Genomic DNA, 20,615 nt, shown 5'->3' on the forward strand with positions numbered 1-20,615 from the left:
TCATTTTACCAGTTTTTAACTATACTATTATTGCCTTGGTTCCTAAGATCACTAACCCTAGCAAAGTAACAGATTATAGACCCATTTCCTGTTGCTTTGTGGTTTATAAGGAAATAACTAAAATTCTTGTCAAGAGGCTCACAAACTTGCTTCTTGACATAATTACCCTAAATCAAACAGCCTTTGTTAAGGGTAGAAACATTATTGACAATACTCTCCCAACCCAAGACCTAGTTAGAGGCTATGGAAGAAAGTCTATTTCTCCAAGGTGTGCTATCAAGATAAACCTTCAAAAAGCATTTGACTCTCTTGACTGGGGATTTATTTCTTCTATCCTTAAAGCCATTGAATTGCCTCAAAAATTCATTGCTTGGATTGAAGCTTGTTATTCTGAAGCAAGATATTTAATTTCTCTCAATGGTTCTTTAATTGGCTATTTCAAAGGGCAAAGAGGTCTAAGGCAAGGTGACTCATCATCTCCCATTCTTTTTGCTCTAGCAATGAACATTGGGTATCACCTAAAATGCAAAAAACTTGGTCTCACCCATCTTACTTTTGCAGATGACCTTCTAATTTTTTGCAAAGGAAATTTAGAATCTATTGCTTGTGTTATTTATGTTCTCAACAAATTCTATGATATCTCTGGACTTCAACTCAATGTGGTCAAATCTGAAATTTTTGAAGCAAGAATTTCTCCTAGGAATCTTGAAATCATTAACATCTCTACTGGTTTCAAATTTGGTTTTCTACCAGTGAGATAACTTGGAGTCCCTCTTGTCTCTCAGAAACTTACTGCTAAGGATTGTTATTCTCTTATTGACAATATCAGATTAAGGATTCACCAATGGTCTGGAAAGCATTTAAGCTATGCAGGTCGGTTAGAACTTGTTAAAATAGTTTTACTAAACATTGCTAACTTTTGGTGTAGACAATTCATGCTTCCCCAATCTGTTATTAACAGAGTTAATCAGCTTTGTTCAAGATACCTATGGAAAGGCTCTGACACTTCAGCCTCTGGAGCAAGAGTTAGTTGGAATATAATATGCAGATCCAAATATGAAGAAGGATTAGGCTTAAAAGACTTAAAAACATGGAACAAGGTCTGCATGATGCAACTCATTCGAAACCTCATTGCTGGTCAAGGTTCCTTATGGATTGCATGAACTTATACCTATGTGATCAAGTCTAATGATTTTAATCACATGTCTTTTTTTTCTTCCTCAAGTTACACCTTCAACACACTTTTGAAGCTGAAAAATGAGGCCATCCCCATTCTTAATGCAGGAGTTACGAATACTAAAGTAATCTGGGAAGAGACTCGAATCAAGCATGACAAAGTTCCTTGGCATAAGCTTATTTGGTTTCCACTCTATATTCCTAAATTCAGTATTAGTACTTGGTTAGCAATCCTCGATCGACTCCCTACTAGGGAGAGACTTTTACGAATGGGAATCACCAATTTTGGTTATTGTATCCTTTGCAATGATGCCCTTGAAACGAGAAACCATTTATTTGTTGAATGTAATATGGTTATTGCTCTTTGGACTGGTATTTTAAATCTATCTCACCTGTCCTTACCTTATATGTCATGGGAAAACAAGCTTGCTTGAGCTTCTTCAACTTGGAAAGGTAAATCTCTTTTAACCTCCATCATGAAGATTGTTTGGTGTACTTTCATTTACAAGGTTTGGGAGGAGAGAAACAAACGTATTTTTCAAGGAAAGTCTCGAACTGTTGAAGATTTGCTTGGTTCTATTAAAGAGATACTTGGTTCTATTAAAGAGATACTGGGTGCTCAACTTAGGAATAGAGAACTCAATAGACTTGACAATTTTAATATGCTTCTTTGTCACAATTGGAGTATAGACTAATCATTTTTGTTGTATATAGTTTTCTTTGATCCTTGGGATTATTGTATTGAACTCTTATTTGGATAATAAAATTTTTACTTATCCAAAAGAAAAAATTGACACCTAAAATAACATCTTAGTTTGATTGACACAAAAATCATGAAATAACTAGTAACTTTTATTTTTATTTTATAAAATAATATCTTAATTAACATCATTATTATTTTCATAAATAAAAATCATGAATTCAGTCGCTAAAACGATTATCTACCTCCAACTAAAGGGTTGTGTTATTATGCCTAACTCAGAAACTGTATAAAAATAAATAAATAGAACATGAAACCCTGTCATTGCCTACCAATCTATTTCATTCACTCCCACAAGAACGTGACATATGAGGTACATAAAAAGTACATATAAAGAAAGCAGCAGCTTAGAAAACGAAGCTTCTAATTACAATCGACCCGGTGACACTACAAAAGCCAGGTCCAAATAAATATTCATGAGAACTTAGGTTTAAGCATAGGTGGAGCATAGACATTAGAGTGAGGGTTGTGTGCAGGACCAAGCTTTTGAATCCAATGAAGCAGCCGTTTTTTATGATCCTGGCAACTTGAGTTTGCCATCAAATTCAGGGTGCCATCACGATTGAGTGACAGCTCGAATTGCTCCAACACCTTCACTATCTGCCAAAACTCTGGCCTCTTCTCCGGGTTTAATGACCAACATTGCTCGATTAAAGCTCGCATGGTGGGTGGACAGTCTTTGGGGATAACAGGCCTCAAATTCTAGGAAAAACACAAGTTCTGATATCAGAATTACAGATATAATCATATAAAACCAAGTCAACACATCACTCAGAAAGATGCCACAATTATAATTCAGTTCCCCCATGTAATGCAAGTAAAAATTCAAGCAGAATAATCTCTGCTAATAGCCATGTGCCCAACTTCCCAAATATCATCCAAACAATGTACAGTCAAAGATTGGAGAACTGTGATGCTGCCTTCATATTAAGTATCTATTGTTGTTCCGAACGGTGTTAGATTAGCCACATGTTGATATGATTGTGATCTTCTGTTTTATATTATATTCCGAATGCAGTCTAAAATCTGACTGTAAAGATTTTCAATGCAGTCTTATACCATATTTTGTGCACCAAGATTTCAATCTTCGGTTGACTGTAAGATGATCAAGGAGATGAAAAACCATCTAAAAAATATCAACAGTCGGACTGTAAGTTCATTCTCAAGGACAGTTTTTATGAGCAACGGCCTGAATGAACTTAGGACAGTCATATCATGCATATATATTACCTAGGAGGATGATATTTAGGGACATACCTTGTTCACAACCGCAAAAGCAGCTTGCATAGGATTCATATCCTCGTATGGGATAGTTCCCGCAATCATTTCCCACAAGATCAGTCCGAAGCTATACACGTCCACCTTCCTTCCATACGATTTCTTTTTTATCATCTCCGGTGCCATCCAACGATAAGTCCCAGGGTCATCAGCCAGTAGATCACAATAGGCCTCCTCACAAGCTATACCAAAATCAGCAATTTTCATGTGGAATTCCTGATCAATAAGGATGTTCTCCGGTTTAAGATCGCGATGAATGACTCCTTGAGAATGAATGTATTCCATTCCACGGGCGATTTCGAGAGCAATAACAAGTAACTTCTTCAATGGAAGAGACTTGTCATCAAGCTTGTGCAAGTATGCCCTTAATGAACCCTCTGATAAATATTCTGTTATAACACAATAAACCGGTGGCTTTCTACATGTTGCTATAAACTGGTTAACAGATCACGAGTAAAAGTGAGAATTGTAACACATTATGACATGAAAATTCTCAAATCATGATTTATTCAAAGCAATATAAATCTGATTCCTAAACAAGATATAATCATACAAATGAAAAAGCAATTTTACCTTTATAACATTCTGATGGTGGAGTCTAGATAAAAGATTAACCTCTCTATTGAACTGTTTCTCTAATCTATCAGCCAAGTCTCCATTGTCATCATCAGGTACCCTAATAATCTTAACTGCAACAGCTTCCTCCTTATATATGCCATGATAAAGCCGGCTATGCGCACCGTGTGCAAATCTAAGACCGAGAAATAGCTGGGAAAGATCAACAGTGTGCTCATCAGCTGCTTCTACAGCGTTAACCCTCACACCAGCATGGTCAAAATACTTGGTCCAAGCAGATTCCTTCCTGCCCTTTGTCCTATCTGAAATCTTCAAGGAACCCAAGTGCCTAAGGGGGCTTGAATTTGATAGTGCAGGTGAACTGGACCCTTTCTTGTCATGAGATTCTTTATGGAAAAACTTTTCTAGACGTCGCTTGCCGGATCCTTTCCTTCGAGGGTGTGGGGTTGAGAATCTCCTACTATCGGACCTTGCTTCCTTGAATGTATCCGACAGAACAGTCTGAGGGACAGGGGATAAAGATCTTTGCTTGTTCATGATCCGATTTGGCTGAATCTGAGGATCATTGCGAACTTGTTTGGGATTAGGGGAAGACACAGTTGACCTTGGCTTAGATCCTAAGCTCAGCTCTTGCTTCCTGTCTGATTGTAGATTCAAAGGAAAATAACCCAATCCAGATGAGTCTAACCTATGATAAACAGTGTGAGAAAACTTGGTTCTCCTAATCCATGAACTTGCCTCTCCTGACATTTCTTATGATCTCTGTAATTCACTCCAAATACTTACAAACTTTAAACACTACAAAATCATAAACCCAAAGCTTCCCTTTTTTAATCTTCCCTTGTATGTTTTCCTCCTTTGAAGAAGGGACACAATCAAGAGATTGTTCCTGAAATAATTACTCTTGAAACTAAGATTCTTCAAGCTCATCAACAATTGACCGCCAAAATATCAAACTTTGGTTTCATTGAAAATCAAGAAACCAATCAAAGCCTAGAAGAAGAACAATCAAGAATGAGACTCTGCCAAGCCTAGATCTCCGCTCCATTTTCTTTTTCTTTTTTTGAAAAGCTAATCATTTGAAACCCATCTAATCTATACAGGCTGAAATACCCTTTTCTTTTTTCTTTTCCCAGTCTATCAAAAAATGATTTTTTATATAAAAAAATGTTCTCTCTTTAGGCTTTAAAAGTCAAAACACCACCTTCCGTGAATGCCTGGAAATCCCACAAACCAAATAAACAAGTTATCCAACCAATAAAATGAAATTTAAAAGTAAAATAAAAAAAAAACAAAACCCCAACGAAACAAAAACATCATTTATTTATTGAAAATGAAGAAAAAAAACATGATTATAATACCCATTATGCTAAGAAAAAATAATCATCTGTTGAAAAAAAAACAAATACACACCCCGTTGTAATTAAAAAAAAAACAGATCCAAATATGATCATATATGCACAAAAAAGGAAAATTTAAAAAGGGGAAGATCTCAAAGTACAACGACTATTACGTATGATAGCTTAAAACAAAAAAAAAGCATCCAGAGACAAGATCTTTACCGTGAAGCTAAGAAGTAAATGGCAAATACACAGAAGGTGGCATCTCTTCTTTGAGGTTTTTATTCTCTCGCTCAATATTTCTTTCAAGTTCCAACCTTTTCTCCAAACAAACCAAAGGATCTTTTTGTGGGAAGATGGGAGAGTAAAAATGGGTCGGAAGTAAAACCTAAAAAACAGATAAATAAAACTCCATGAATTTACCTCCACTGCAAAAGGAAGATTGGGAAGGTATACGTAGTGTATACGGAGAGGTTTTGAGACCGTAGATTCCGTGAACCCGATATTTTCGGTTGAATACTGGAAAAAGGTGGAGCCCAATTGAGCGACGCGGTGCTCCAGTGTGTGTGAGGACCACCAAAACAGAAAAGTCCATGTTTAAATGGGGAGCCTCTTGTTTTTTCACACACCCAAAAAAAAACTATTTTATTGATTTTCCCTCTTAAAAAATAAAGTTGAATTTTTGGGGTAAACTAACATATTTGTCACTAAATATGGAGTGAGTTATGTTTTGACTACTGAACAATAAATTTTATCAATTAGATAATTACATTTTTATTTTATTCATATCCTTTGTTGTTTATTTCCTTCCTTCATTATCAGATCATATCGAAATATAATTAATTCATAATTGGGATAATAAAAAACAATCATCAGTCGTCAAAAATTATCATGTAAAAAATATGAACACTTATTTTTTTCCTCTCATTTGTTCTCTATTTTTAGGGGCTTTGTAAAATTTATTTTTGTTATTTCTTTTGTTTTGTAAAATTTTATATTCAATTAAGATTTTGAAGTATGATGACTTGATTAAACTAAAACGAAAGATTAATGATGTAATGAATTTTTTTTTTGCTTAATGATCAGAATAAATTTGACCCATATAATTCAGTGGTTATTAAAGTTACAAATGTTTAAATTCCTTGTATTTAATGTCCATCCCGTATTTGTCAGGACACAGAAGAAAAGGTAAGGTGGAGAAAAATCGGACAAAAAAGTGTCGTTTTCATGAAGAATGAGCGTTAAAGTACTTTTATATAATAATTATTACAGAGGCACCGACAAAAGTAACAGCTACGGATGGATGTTCGATGGTACGGTTCGCACGGATTTCTTGTAGTAAGTTTTTCGTGGCCAGCGACCGTCTTGTTGGTATTTGGTAGGTATATTTGCTTCTACACGTAAATATTATCCGAGTTTAATTAGATAATTGTTTTATGTTAAAGTTGGTGTTTTAATAAATTTTGTGATATCAAAGTTGTGTTAAATATATGTAAATTATACGAGTTATTTTAAATTTATTTTGTTTAAAATTTCGTTATATATGATTTTTATTCATACCTATGAAGAATTCATGTGTTAATTTTTAATCCAATAATATATCATAATTATTTATTTATATTATATATATTCATATATAAAATTAGTATATATAAAATAAAATATATTTAAATAACAATAAAATTGTATATGTCCATTTTTAATTTCTATGTATAAAATATCAATATTGATGGAATATAAATTCTGGGGGTTTTAATATATATATATATATATATATATATATATATATATTTGTGGAAGTTATTTGGTTGGACTTGGAATTGGAGTTTTGCTATTTGTTTTGGAAGATTCATTTCTCTTTGCATGTGATGAAGTCAGGTCTACAAACAAAAAGAACTATAGGTAAGGTAGCTAAAAGTTTGGAAGTAAATTACTAGTTTCATGTATAATTGGAATTAAAAAAAATAAAAGTATTATCAACTAAATTTAATTCTATAAAATTCACCTATAATTACAATATTATAATTTAAAATTGCATAAAGTCCATATTATAAAAAAAAATAAGTGATGGATTCACGTATAATATGAGTGATTTATGAAAGCATTATTCAATTTAGATAAACGATTTTAAAATTGGATAAGAAGATGTAACACCTTTAATAAAAATGGAATAATAAACATCATGGCGTACTTCTGAAAATGGGTTAGGAAGAATAAACTTAATAGTAAAAGAGTGAATCCGAATAAAATAGCTTTCACCATTTGTCTGGCTAAATCAGAAATGCACTAAAAAGAAATGCAATGAGATCTGAGAAAATGTTTTAAAAATGGTAGAAAACCTTAATGGTGCATTTGGTTCACGGAATGGAAGATTATCAGTGGGAATGTAATGTTACCAGGAAATATAATTACTGGGAATGTTGTATTTTGTGTTTTGGTTGGCTTAACAGGAATGTAAGATTACCGTGTTTGGTTAAAAGAATAAAAGATTATAGGAATGTATATTTGACCAAATTGTCCTTATTATATATTTACTTTTTTTAACAAGTTAGAAAATATTTATATATTTTCTTTAAAAAAAATTTAAATTCATAAAATTTATATAATTTGTTTTTACAAAATTGAAAATATAAAAAGGTTTAATGAAAGGGTAAAATTTTATTTTAACCTCTGAACTTCATATAAAATTTTAATTATAGATTTTTTTTGTAAATCTAAAATAGTTTAAGGATAAATTTATAATTTAACATTCGTATAATTTTTATTATTCAATGACAGAAAAATGATATTTTAAAAAAATTTAAGGGCATTTTAGTCCAAAACGCCGGGAATCAAACAATACCTAAGGAAATGGAGATAATGACATTCCAGGTAATATACCCCAAAAAATTCACTATTGGTAATCTTACATTACCGGGAATGAGATTTCCGGACTAACCAAACAGGGGAATGTAGATTCCATTCCCATGGGAATATGGGATTACCGGGGAATGGAATGTCATTCTCCCGTTTGGTTGGTCAGTAATTATATTTTCCGATAATCTTTTATTCCAACAGTGGTATTTTGGGAGTATATTACCCGGGAATGTGATTATCTCATTCTCTTAGGTATTGTTGGATTACTGGCGTTTTGGACTAAAATGCCCTTAATTTTTTTTTTCCAAAAATATCATTCTTATGTCATTGAATAATAAAAATTCTATGAAGGTTATATTAAAAATTTATCCTTATACTATTTTAGATTTACAAAAAAATCCATAATTAAAATTTTATACGAAGTTAGGGGTTAAAATAAAATTTTACCCTTTCATTAAACCTTTTTATCTTTTCAAATTTGTAAAAAAATATATAAATTTTATGAATTTAAAATTTTTAAAGAAAATTTATAAATTAATTATAGTAATATTATAGTAGAATTTAACTTGTTAAAAAATAAATATATACTAAGGGTAATTTGGTAAAATATATATTATAATAATATTTTATTCCTTTAATCAAACACTGTAATCTTACATTCCTGCTAAACGAACCAAACACAAAATATAACATTAAATATAATATTTCCAATAATCTTATTCCTACCGATAATCCTATTCTCACTGATAATCTTACATTCCGTAAACTAAACGCACTAGTGCATGTTTTCTTGATGCTGTTTTGGTTTGTTTTCTCTTGGAATGGACATGGCCGGCTTGAATTTTAGGCCAACCAATACCTAGTGGATCTAAATCCATGTAGGCCTAAGTTTATTTATGGCGTTATTATATTAGTATGATCCTACAAATACTAAAAATCAACAGATAAAATGTCCTGCAAAATTTGTACTGTATTTTCGATACCAAATTGTACCAAAACCAAAACCAACGGATAAAATTAGGTTGAAATCATCTGTTACAACATGTGTGGAAATTAAACGTGGCTTGACAGTGGGTTGGGATGTTGAATTCACAATCACGGTATTAATTGGCATTTATTTAATCACAATAAATTCATGGATGGAATGGTAACCATTACGTATCCATGATTTTTTTTTTTTAGATTTTCATATCGTTAGTTATTTCTTTAAGTCTCAGCACTGAGCGCCACGTCATTTAATCAAATACATTTTTATAAATGTTTCAAAGCCCTTAAATAATTTGCTTCTTGACATTGATATAAAATTTAATTTAATCATAATTAAAAAGTGGAAATATCGTTATTTGACGAGATGCTGATAACCAGGCTTTAGTGCCTTATCATGAAAACCTTACCTTGAGCAAACTATTTAAATAAAAAATTATTTTTATAATATTTTGATTATTATTAATAACAATAAACGGATAATCATTTGTTGAAAAACAAATGCATCGAAAGTGCATTGGATTATTAGGCATCGAAAGTGGTATAGTTTTTGTTGATTTTTAGGTATGGGTAAAACCTCAAATTTAGTCATTATAATTTAAAGTATTTACAAATTAGTCCTTAAGCTTCAACTATAAATACCGTAGCTCATTTAGCTTCAAAAATCATTCCAAAGCATTCTAGTTTTCTTCCAATACTAGAGAGAATTTAGAGAGTTTCTTGAGAGTTATTTTCTCATTTTTATCAAGAGAGAATTATCATTGTTTTCTCCTTTGTAGATCGAGAGAGGTTGTAATTCCTATTTTCTCATAGTGAAATTCTTCTACTGTTGCCCGTGGTTTTTACCCTAATAATTTTAGGGGTTTTCCACGTAAATTTTGTGTCTCTTTTATCTTCATTTTTTATTTTCTCAAATTATCAGTTGCGATTTTGTTCTATCTGATAGCCATCTTTTGCAACAATTGGTATCAGAGCCAGATTTGAGTGTGTAATATCTGCTTATTGTCTTTGTGGTTACCACCAAAAGGTGGATCCTCCAACATAAGAAAATAAGAAGGTATTACCCATTCTTTGAGGTTCTAGAGAACTATTCACGATAGTGAAATAGTGGGAGCTATCAATAATAGAAGCTATGACAACGAAATTTGATATTGAAAAATTCAATGAGAGAAATTTCTCATTGTGGAAATTAAAGATGAAGGCCATCATGAGGAAAGACGGTTGTCTAACAACTATCAGTGAAAGGCCAATGGATTTCACAGATGACAACAAATGGATCGAAATGGATGAGAATACTATGACAAACTTTCATCTAGCATTAGCAGATGAAGTATTGTCAAGCATCGAGGAGAATAAGATAGCTAAGGAGATATGAGACCATCTCACCAAATTGTACGAGACCACATCGTTGCACAATAAAATTTTCCTTAAGAGAAAATTGTACACTCTCCGTATGCCAGAATCTACTTCAGTGACTGAGCACTTAAATACACTGAATACTTTATTTTCTCAGCTTACATCCTTAAGCTGTAAAATAGGAGAACAAGAACGTGCTGAACTTCTACTTCAAAGTCTACCGGATTCGTATGATCAACTCATCATCAACTTGACAAACAGTAATGTCACTAGTCTAGTCTTTGATGATGTTGCAGCTACTGTTCTACAAGAAGAAAATCGGCGCAAGAACAAGGAAGACAGACAAGTAAATCTACAACAAGCAGAAGCGTTGACAACGATGACAACGATGAGAGGGAAATCAATAGGACGTGGCCAAAGCAGTAGTCACAAAAATGGTAGATCGAAGTCGATGAGCAAGAAGAATTTAAAGTGTTACAACTGTGGAAAGAAGGGTCATTTGAAGAAGGATTGTTGGAGTCTAAATAAAAACTCCAATCCACAAGGCAATACCGCAAACACTTCAGATGATGGAGATGCTCTATGCTGTGAAGTGTCAACCACCGTGGAAGGAAGAAAACGATTTACAAATATATGGCTCATTGATTCGGGAGCAACATATCACATGACCTCAAGAAGAGAATTGTTCCATCATTATGAACCTGTCTCAGGAGGATTTGTGTATAGTTGCAATGATCATGCCTTAGAAATCATTGGCGTGGGAACCATCAAATTGAAGATGTATAATGGAACAATTAAAGTTGTTCGAGATGTGCGGCACGTGAAAGGTCTGAAGAAAAATTTATTATCCTACGGATTGTTGGATAATAATGCAAGCAAGATTGAAACACGGAAAGGAATCATGAAGGTGTTCCGTGGAGCGCTTGTGGTGCTGAAAGGTGAAAAGATAACTGCAAACTTGTACATGCTGAAGGGAGAGACTTTGGTAGAAGCAGAAGCCTCTATTGCCTCATGTAGTTCAGATTCGGCAATGCTATGGCATCAGAAACTTGGACACATGTCAGAACAAGGAATGAAAGTCCTTGTGGAGCAAAAGTTACTTCCAGGCTTAACAAAGGTATTACTTCCTTTGTGTGAGCATTGCATAACAAGTAAGCAGCACCGGTTGAAATTCAACACATCAAATTCTAGAGGCAAAAGTGTTCTAGAATTGGTTCACTCTGACGTATGGCAAGCACCAGTTACATCCCTAAGCGGAGCAAAATACTGTCTCATTTATTGATGACTACTCCAGGAGATGTTGGGTGTACCCTATTAAGAAGAAGTCAGATGTGTTTTCCACTTTCAAAAACTTCAAAGCGCGGGTGGAACTTGATTCTGGAAATAAGATCAAGTGTTTCAGAAAAGATAATGGAGGAGAATACACAAGTGAAGAATTTGATGACATTTGCAAGAAAGAAGGCATCAAAAGACAGTTCACAGTGGCAAACACTCCTCAACAAAATGGAGTGGCAGAGCGGATGAACAGAACCTTGTTAGAAAGAACAAGAGCAATGTTGAGGGATGCAGGCCTAGAAAAATCATTCTGGGCAGAAGCAGTCAATATCGCCTGTTATTTGGTGAATCGAGCTCCATCAACTGCAATAGAGCTGAAGACACCAATGGAGATATGGACTGGTAAACCAGCTGATTATTCAAACCTCTATGTATTTGGAAGTATTGTGTATGTGATGTACAACGCCCAAGAAATTTCAAAGTTGGATCCAAAATCCAGGAAATGCAAATTCTTGGGGTATGCTGATGGAGTCAAGGGGTATCGCTTGTGGGATCCCGTTGCTCGCAAAATGATCATCATCATGGATGTTATCTTTGTAGAGGATAAACTACAAAGAAAAGAAGACGATGATAGCACTAAAAAGTCGGAGACTACTCAGATACATGTGGAAAATGAGGTTGAACAAGGAGATTCTTCTGAAGCAGAACCAGCACATGATGAACAAGAACCAGAGAGTTCTGAAGCTCCAACAACTCGTCAATCAGATCGTGTGAGAAGATGTCTCAATTGGCACTCAGATTATGTTATAGAAGGTAATATTGCATACTGTCTTTTAACAGAGGACAGTGAGCCATCAACATACCAGGAGGCAATAAACAGCTCAGATGCTTTACTGTGGATGATGGCGATGCAAGAAGAAATCGAATCCCTTCATAAAAATAATACATGGGACCTTGTGCCACTACCACAAGGAAGGAAGCCAATTGGTAACAAATGGGTCTTCAAAATTAAGCGAAATGGTGATGATCAAGTTGAGAGGTATCGTGCAAGACTGGTGGTCAAAGGATATGCTCAAAAGGAATGTATTGATTTCAATGAAATATTTTCTCCCGTGTTTCGACTAACAACAGTTCGAGTAGTTTTGGCAATGTGTGCTACATTGAACTTACATTTAGAGCAACTAGATGTTAAAACAGCTTTTCTTCATGGAAATCTTGAAGAAGAGATTTATATGCTCCAGCCTGAAGGTTTTGAAGAAGACAAAAAGAAGAACTTGGTTTGCAGGTTGAACAAATCTCTGTACGGTCTAAAGCAGGCGTCGAGATGTTGGTATAAGAGATTTGATTCCTTCATTATGTGCCTTGGATACAACAGACTTAATGCTGACCCTTGTGCTTATTTCAAGAGGTCTGGTGATAACGATTTTGTTATATTGCTGTTGTATGTGGATGACATGTTGCTTGCAGGACCCAACAAAGATCATATTGAAGAATTGAAGGCATAACTGGCTAGGGAATTTGAAATGAAGGACTTGGGATCAGCTAACAAGATTCTAGGGATGCAAATTCACCGAGACAGAAGTAATAGGAAGATTTGGTTTTCACAAAAGAATTACTTGAAGAAGATCTTGTCACGATTCAGCATACAAGATTGTAAGCCAATTTCTACCCCTCTTCCTATTAACTTCAAATTATCCTCCAGTATGAGTCCTAGCAGTGAAGAAGAGAGGATGGAGATGTCTTGAGTACTGTATGCATCAGCAGTGGGAAGTTTAATATTCGCTATGATATGCACAAGACCAGACATTGCACAAGCAGTGGGAGTGGTTAGTCGGTACATGGCGAATCCAGGCAAAGAGCATTGGAATACAGTAAAGAGGATCCTGAGATACATCAAAGGGACCTCAAATGTTGCATTATGTTACGGAGGATCAAACTTACTAATCAATGGGTATGTAGATTCTGACTATGCAGGGGATTTTGGATAAAAGCAAATCTATAACATGATATGTGTTCAAAGTTGCTGATGGAGCTGTAAGCTGTGTTTCTAAGTTGCAGTCAGTTGTGGCTACATCCACAACAGAGGCAGAATATGTAGCAGCTACACAAGCCAGTAAAGAAGCAATTTGGTTGAAGATGCTATTGGAGGAGCTTGGGCACAATCAAGAGTATGTCTCTCTGTTTTGTGACAGTCAAAGCGCCTTGCATCTAGCAAGGAATCCAACATTTCATTCAAGGACAAAATACATACGAGTTCAATACCATTTCATTCGTGAAAAGGTGGAAGAAGTGACGATAGATGTGCAGAAGATCCATACCAAAGACAATATAGCAGATTTCATGACGAAGGCGATCAATGCTGATAAATTTACCTTATGTCGATCCTCTTGTGGCCTGTCAGAAACGTAAGCAACATGAAGGTACAAGGTAGAAAGAATGGTGTGAAGATATGATTGTTCCAATCAAATCTTCAAGTGGGAGATTGTTGAAAAAACAAATGCACCGAAAGTGCATTGGATTATTAGGCACCGAAAGTGGTGCAGTTTTTGTTGATTTTTAGGTATGGGTAAAACCTCAAATTTAGTCATTATAATTTAAGGTATTTACAAATTAATCCTTAAGCTTCATCTATAAATACCCTAGATCATTTAGCTTCAAAAATCATCCCAAAGCATTCTAGCTTTCTTCCAATACTATAGAGAATTTAGAGAGTTTCTTGAGAGTTATTTTATCCTTTTTATCAAGAGAGAATTATCATTGTTTTCTCTTTGGTAGATCGAGAGAGGTTGTAATTCCTATTTTCTCATAGTGAAATTCTTCTACTGTTGCCCGTGGTTTTTACCCTAATAATTTTAGGGGTTTTCCACGTAAATTTTGTGTCTCTTTTATCTTCATTTTTTTATTTTCTCAAATTATCAATTACGATTTTGCTCTATCCGATAGTCGACTTTCGCAACATCATTTGTATAATGCACTTTTTTTTTATATAAATTAACGGCAACACAATAAAAGAAAAGAAAAACTAGGGTTTGTTGTTTCATTTCCAATAATTCTGGATTAATTTATTGTTAGGTAAGTGGCTTGATAATTGTTTTTTTATTAAATTTAACATCTTATAATTATTAATAAAGTTCTGATAGAGGTAAAGATCGATACCTTGGACTTTGAAAATTTAGATTTAACGTCAATTTTATATAAATTGTTTTTACATTTTGTTCTAATTTAATGTTGTCTTAAGTTTTTTTACTTCAACCAATAATATTTCACTTTGATTTATTTCATTACAAAGCCAGAAGTAAAGCATCAGCGTCGGATTATTTGACATCATACGCACATGGGACAGAACAACCTATCTGGATTTAATTACATGTCACATTCATCTGATCATTTTATAAATATAGTATTTCGATCTAAAAAACTTGTAATAGAGATATATTATTAACTCGAACATGATCTGAGATTTGATCAACAAAGCCCATTTCCCTTGTTTTCGCAAAACTCTTCATCAACCAATCCAAGAACTGATAAACCCAGATTCCGTTTTCTTCTTTTTAAGAACCTTATTTGGCTTCAATTTGGTGGCGCCCCAACAGTTGTTGTATGCTTTAGCATTTTGAAGTGGGATTTTCTTTTTGTTGAGTTATTATCCATTGACGAGGTTTAAGTTTAATACTATTTTGTAGAGTTAAGTGAAGTTTGCAGTGAGGACTGAATTGGTGGCGGTGTTAAGAAAGACACCATGATCGGAGGGTCACCGGGGATTCGATCAGGCATTAACGGGTCTTTGGACAAACAACTGGAAGATGGTGTTTTGCCAATTCACGTGTTGTCATCAACAAGAACTAAGCCTTCTAAATTGCTGAAGGAAAAGGACACGTTGGTTCATTGGGTCAGTAAATTTGCTGGCCGGACAAAGGTTGGACTGCTACTCCTTTGTGCCATATCTGTCGCCGTTTTTGTATGGGTCTTATACATCGGTAAAGGTTGGTCCCCCCCCCTTTCTCTTCATCACTGGATTGTTCATGGTGAATTTTAGAAATGAACTGATGGTGAATTGTGATTCTTAGGCATGTTGTTCTGAATTCTGATATTTTGATGAAAGAAGTGGGCAAAACTATGTTTAGTTTGTGTAGATATATTGCTTAGAGCTTAATTGTAAAGCTATTATCTTTGGTGTTTTGGTTCTTGTTAGAGTGTTAGAATAACGAAATGTGCATCTAGAGCTTTCAAACTCGAGGATAATTTTGTTTCCTCCACTCCTTGTTTTGGATTATTGGTCTATAGCCCTAGCTGCTTTCATTTTATTCTTGTTTTGGACTTCTAGCTGCCGGTTGGCTTCAATTTGTGAGGGTATGACCATGCAAAATTGAATGTAATGTGCCTTGTTTACAGATGAAGTTCAGGAAAGTTACAATGTCCCCAAGGTAAATGATAGCTTGGCTCTAAATAATTCTGGATCTCCTCTGATAAATGGAGAGCAAAATATCCGAATACACAATTTGACATCTTTACCGGTTGTTGCGGAAGGATCTGAAGTTAGGGTACCACCCCCTCCTCCGTTGTATTTTCTGGGCTACAATCTTCCACCCGGACATCCATGCAATAATTTCAGTTTACCCCCTCCACCAGCGGACCCTAAAAAATCGGGACCTCGCCGTACGTTCCTCCTCATTCTGTCATTATTTTTCTTTATACATATAGTTTGGATTTGATAATCTGACAATGCTGTTTCAGGTTTCATCCCATTCACATATTGTTTCTTACTTGTTTATGATGCAGCTTGTCCTGTATGTTACCTTTCTGTGGAGGAAGCTGTTGCTTTGATGCCAAAAGTCCCATCATTTTCTCCAGTTCTTAAGAATCTAACATATATTTATGAGGAAAACTTAAATACGGTGACAGAATTTGGAGGTTCTGACTTTGGTGGGTATCCTACACTGAAACAGCGTGATGATTCATATGACATACGAGAGTCTATGAATGTGCATTGTGGGTATGGTTCACCTCTCTTTTGTTTTTCATTGGGGGGAGGTGTGAGGGTTAAAATTTAGAAGTGAACATGTTTTGGCATCCTAAATGTCTTGATTCATATATTAATCTTTTCTTTTTTGCTCAGCTAAGGCGGATTCATATATTAATGTAGTTTGCCAATTTAGTATTTTGACTGATGTATGTCGTGAATTTGCTAGATTTGTTAAAGGAAGCAAACCTGGCCACGGGACAGGATTTGACATCAATGATGATGATCTTCTTAAGATGGAGCAATGTCATGGAGTGGTGGTTGCATCTGCAATATTTGGTATTCAACCATACTATATATATATCTTAGGGTTCAACTCAAATGTTGGATCCAACAAATTTTAATTGAATAACCAATTCTCATCCAGGAGCTTTTGATATCATACAAGAACCTAGGCATATTAGTGAATATTCCAAGCAAACTGTCTGCTTCTATATGTTTGTCGATGAAGAAACAGAAGCTGACTTGAAAACTAACGGCGGTCTAAATGAGAGTAATAAGTCTGGATTATGGAGAATAGTTGTTGTGCATAATCTTCCTTACACTGATGGAAGGCGCAATGGGAAGGTAAGTGTTTAAAATGTGGATGATGGTATGATACTGTGTCCTTTTGTTTCCATCAGGTTAGATAATCCCGAGTTTAGTAGATTACAAATGATATGCATGCTGCTTGATGCTGCATATCTTTCCTTATAATGTTAACAGAAGTCGTATGCCTTTTGACTCATGTTATGCCTGTAACAGATCCCAAAGCTTCTACTCCATAGGCTATTTCCAAACGCTCGTTTTTCTTTGTGGATTGATGGGAAGCTCCAGCTTCTTGTTGATCCGTATCAAATTCTTGAGAGGTACTTCCAAATTTATAAGATTCTTAGGTCTTAGGTGATCAAATGATACTGGATGTGAGTTTATCATAGCTTTTTGATCACTACCATGACTATTGCAATGTTCCATTGTTTTATGCCATAGCATTTTATTGCGTCTGTGTTTTTTTGCCTGCTTAATTAATGTTTGTTTATTCTAACTTTTCCAAGCTTTCTTTCAGGTTCATGTGGAGAAAAAATGCTACTTTTGCAATTTCTCGGCATTATAAACGCTTTGACGTATTTGTTGAAGCTGAGGCGAATAAAGCTGGTGGCAAATATGATAATGCATCCATTGACTTTCAGATTGAATTTTATAAAATGGAGGGTTTGACCCCATATTCTGAGGCTAAACTTCCTATTACTAGCGGTAGAGTTGAAGATACTTGATCTTGTGTTATTTATTTATTCTACCATGCCTTGAATATGGTTTGCTGTAATGGCTGTGTCTGCAGATGTTCCTGAAGGATGTGTAATAATAAGGGAGCATGTTCCTATTAGCAACCTCTTTACTTGTCTTTGGTTCAATGAAGTGGACCGTTTTACTTCCAGAGACCAAATTAGCTTTTCGACAGTAAGGGATAAGGTTGCGGCAAAGACAAATTGGACACTGAATATGTTCTGGGATTGTGAAAGACGCAACTTTGTCTTTCAGGTATTTATGCTCAAGCAATTTTCTTAAAATTATTTCAGCTAATAATCATTCATTCATTTGTTAAAATTAACAAATGATTTGTCTCTCTGCGTTGCTTGCAGCAATACCATAAGGAAATTTTAGAGCGTCGGGCTCATATGGCTCCTCCACCGTCACCGCTATCTTTGGCCAATGATCCGCCTACGATATCTTCGCCTGAAACTTCAGGTGTCTTGCCAAGACATGGAAGAGATGGCAACAAAATCGTTTCAAGGTAGAAGTTTTCTCGATGTTAACTGTCATTCTCTTTTTCCTCCACATTCGGAAACTTTCATCGCCAACTGATTGGAAGAGAGTGTTGTAGTTATGTTCCATAAAAAACTAAATACAGTTCATCCAAAATCTTCCTTTTAAACCTTTTAACAATACCTATTATCATTCATTTTTTATGTATATAAAACTATGATCCCAAATGGTTATTAAGATCCATGTGATACCAATACCACCAAAAAACTCTTGCGGTAATGAATAGAAAAATATCTTTTATATATATAAATATTGTTATTCAAACATATTTAAATATACAATTTTTGAAAGTATTGCAATCGATAAATTCAATAAAAAGATTAAAATTATTTGAAACGAAACGTAGTTAACAACTCAAAATTGGGAATTACTCTCTGGAATTGATGGGGATGAGTATTTTCAGCCGAACAAATTAAAAGCAGTACAAAATGTACACACTCTTTCTTACCTGTCGGCTCTACTTAGAATATGCCACGTGTCTATAAAAGGACGGGCATATTATTTTTCATGTGTCGGAGTGAGTCCCACCAGATCCTTATCTTGGGTAAAAAGACCCAGCTCCCCTGAATCTTCAAAAAATAAGTCGACGGAAAAAAATTTCTTCTTGAAATGAGCTTAGGGTTGGGGTTTTAATTTACTACAACCATGCCTGTTTTGCCAATCACTTCATAATCGAATTTAGAAAGGTAAAGAAAACCCCACAAAAATGTCGACAACAACATCATCATCGTCAGCTTTCATGCTGATCTGTCTTCTCCACTTCGCGATCGCCTTGTCGAGCGGCGCACTCATGATGTTCAAGATGAAGGAAATCTACACCTTCACCCACGGGATCGAGACCGCCACGAAGCTCCTGGGCTCTACCCCGCATGATCAGCTCTTGATCCGGACATCCGATTCTTTCTCGGGTTTGCTCCTATTCGCGATCGGGTTCTTGCTCTTCATGGTCTCTTTTGTCAAAGACAGAAGCTTTCAATCCTTCTTTTCCAAAGGCTGCACTGTCTTGCATGTTATGGTGGCGATATGGAGGTTCTGGTTCGAGAGAAAGGTGGAGGATTTAGCTTGGGATTGGCTTAGGCAAACAGTTGGCGACATTTTTTTGGCTCTCTCTTGGGTCTTCTTTTTGGTTTACTCTTGGAGAGAAAAGTATGATTAGATTTGCGTCTCAATTTTTTTCTGCAAAAAATTTACATTGTTTGTTGTTGATGCTTCTGTGTGTTTTTTTTTTAATATTTTGATATCTTGTAATTCGGAAGTACATATTTTTTGAAGTTGGGTCTTTGAACTGATTGAAAAGAGAGTAAGAAGGTAGCAAGCAGCCTTGTGTCTGTAAAGAAAATTTCTTAGCCTTGTCTCCTTCTTAACTATATTTCTCGAATCTGATAGGTAACTTTTGTGTTAGATTAATTTTGAGCTTAAAAACCATTGTTTTGTAGTGTTAGTTTTCTTAGTGAGAATGGAGGAATGAATGTCAGTGCTTAGTTGGGTGAAACTTCGGTGCACTTTAGAAGCTGAACAAAACCACCCCTCAGAGTTGCAGTGGCAGAAACATCAGTGCTTAGCGAGCGGGTTAAATCTACGAGATAATGTATTTGAATTATTTATTTCACGAGATAACGTTCTCCTAAGATTAATTGCTGAAGTAGGGCGAATTACACAGTGTTGGTCGTAGGTCATCTTGCCTTTTGGGCGACCTAAAACGTGGCAGCTTCAGACGTCCCATGCACAACCCAACCCATAGGTCGTCATGCACTCCGGTCGTCCAAGGAGGTCGCCATGCACGCCCGGCGACCTTGTCTCCTTGCATGGCCATGTGATATTTCTGCACGTCCCGCTTTATGGATGCAACGCATGCATGAAGGAGCAGAGGGTTAAAGCTTGGTCGTCGGACAGGAATCTCCCAGCAATGACATGCAGGGCGTGCAGAGGGTTAAAAGCTTGGTCGTCGGGCGTGCATGGCGACCTCCTTGATCGCCCGGAGTGCATGGCGACCTAGGAAGTCACTGGGTGTGCATGGCGTTTTATGGGTTGGGTTGTGCATGGGACATGCACAACGATCATTCCTTCGTCGGAAGCTGCCACGTCGTAGGTCGTCCGGAAGGTATGGCGACCTACGGTCAATACTGTGCAATTCCCCTTACTTCAACAATTAATCTTGAGAGAACGTTATCTCGTGAAATAAATAATTCCA

General features: G+C 35.4%; 3 protein-coding genes and 1 long non-coding RNA gene across 4 annotated transcripts; 2 read left to right on the plus strand and 2 right to left on the minus strand.

The window, feature by feature from the left end:
- Nucleotides 1-2,195: 2,195 nt before the first annotated feature.
- LOC120190667 (serine/threonine/tyrosine-protein kinase HT1-like) lies at nucleotides 2,196-4,844 on the minus strand. Its single transcript, XM_039193721.1, has 3 exons — nucleotides 3,788-4,844; nucleotides 3,194-3,649; nucleotides 2,196-2,638 (listed from the first exon to the last, which is right to left on the minus strand). The coding sequence occupies exons 1-3, from the start codon at nucleotides 4,538-4,540 to the stop codon at nucleotides 2,351-2,353; spliced, it is 1,497 nt and encodes a 498-aa protein (XP_039049652.1). The 5' UTR covers nucleotides 4,541-4,844; the 3' UTR covers nucleotides 2,196-2,350.
- Nucleotides 4,845-4,962: 118 nt separating this feature from the next.
- LOC120190671 lies at nucleotides 4,963-5,604 on the minus strand. The gene is made up of 2 exons (XR_005522633.1): nucleotides 5,353-5,604; nucleotides 4,963-5,007 (listed from the first exon to the last, which is right to left on the minus strand). It is a non-coding gene; the product is annotated as an uncharacterized LOC120190671 (long non-coding RNA).
- A 9,468-nt stretch (nucleotides 5,605-15,072) lies between these two features.
- On the plus strand, nucleotides 15,073-18,624 carry LOC120190666. Its single transcript, XM_039193720.1, has 9 exons — nucleotides 15,073-15,584; nucleotides 15,994-16,257; nucleotides 16,381-16,594; nucleotides 16,791-16,900; nucleotides 16,989-17,188; nucleotides 17,366-17,469; nucleotides 17,667-17,854; nucleotides 17,940-18,139; nucleotides 18,241-18,624. The coding sequence occupies exons 1-9, from the start codon at nucleotides 15,341-15,343 to the stop codon at nucleotides 18,394-18,396; spliced, it is 1,680 nt and encodes a 559-aa protein (XP_039049651.1). The 5' UTR covers nucleotides 15,073-15,340; the 3' UTR covers nucleotides 18,397-18,624.
- Nucleotides 18,625-18,980: 356 nt separating this feature from the next.
- Nucleotides 18,981-19,739, plus strand: LOC120190670. The gene has a single exon (XM_039193723.1). It carries the CDS (start codon nucleotides 19,131-19,133, stop codon nucleotides 19,578-19,580), a length of 450 nt encoding a protein of 149 aa, XP_039049654.1. The 5' UTR covers nucleotides 18,981-19,130; the 3' UTR covers nucleotides 19,581-19,739.
- Nucleotides 19,740-20,615: the final 876 nt, after the last annotated feature.

This window comes from Hibiscus syriacus, unplaced genomic scaffold (genome assembly GCF_006381635.1).
Source record: "Hibiscus syriacus cultivar Baekdansim isolate YM2019G1 unplaced genomic scaffold, ASM638163v2 tig00116962_pilon, whole genome shotgun sequence".
NCBI lineage: Eukaryota > Viridiplantae > Streptophyta > Magnoliopsida > Malvales > Malvaceae > Hibiscus > Hibiscus syriacus.

Excerpts from the sequence above, each read along its gene's own strand:
- LOC120190667 (XM_039193721.1), bottom strand. The coding sequence starts at position 4,540 with ATGTCAGGAGAGGCAAGTTCATGGATTAGGAGAACCAAGTTTTCTCAC. Across the intron at positions 3,650-3,787 it reads ACCATCAGAATGTTATAAAG|TTTATAGCAACATGTAGAAA; the intron begins GTAAAATTGCTT and ends TCTGTTAACCAG. Across the intron at positions 2,639-3,193 it reads CTTTTGCGGTTGTGAACAAG|AATTTGAGGCCTGTTATCCC; the intron begins GTATGTCCCTAA and ends TGTTTTTCCTAG.
- LOC120190666 (XM_039193720.1), top strand. The coding sequence starts at position 15,341 with ATGATCGGAGGGTCACCGGGGATTCGATCAGGCATTAACGGGTCTTTG. Across the intron at positions 16,258-16,380 it reads TAAAAAATCGGGACCTCGCC|CTTGTCCTGTATGTTACCTT; the intron begins GTACGTTCCTCC and ends TTTATGATGCAG. Across the intron at positions 17,189-17,365 it reads ATGGAAGGCGCAATGGGAAG|ATCCCAAAGCTTCTACTCCA; the intron begins GTAAGTGTTTAA and ends TGCCTGTAACAG.
- LOC120190670 (XM_039193723.1), top strand. The coding sequence starts at position 19,131 with ATGTCGACAACAACATCATCATCGTCAGCTTTCATGCTGATCTGTCTT.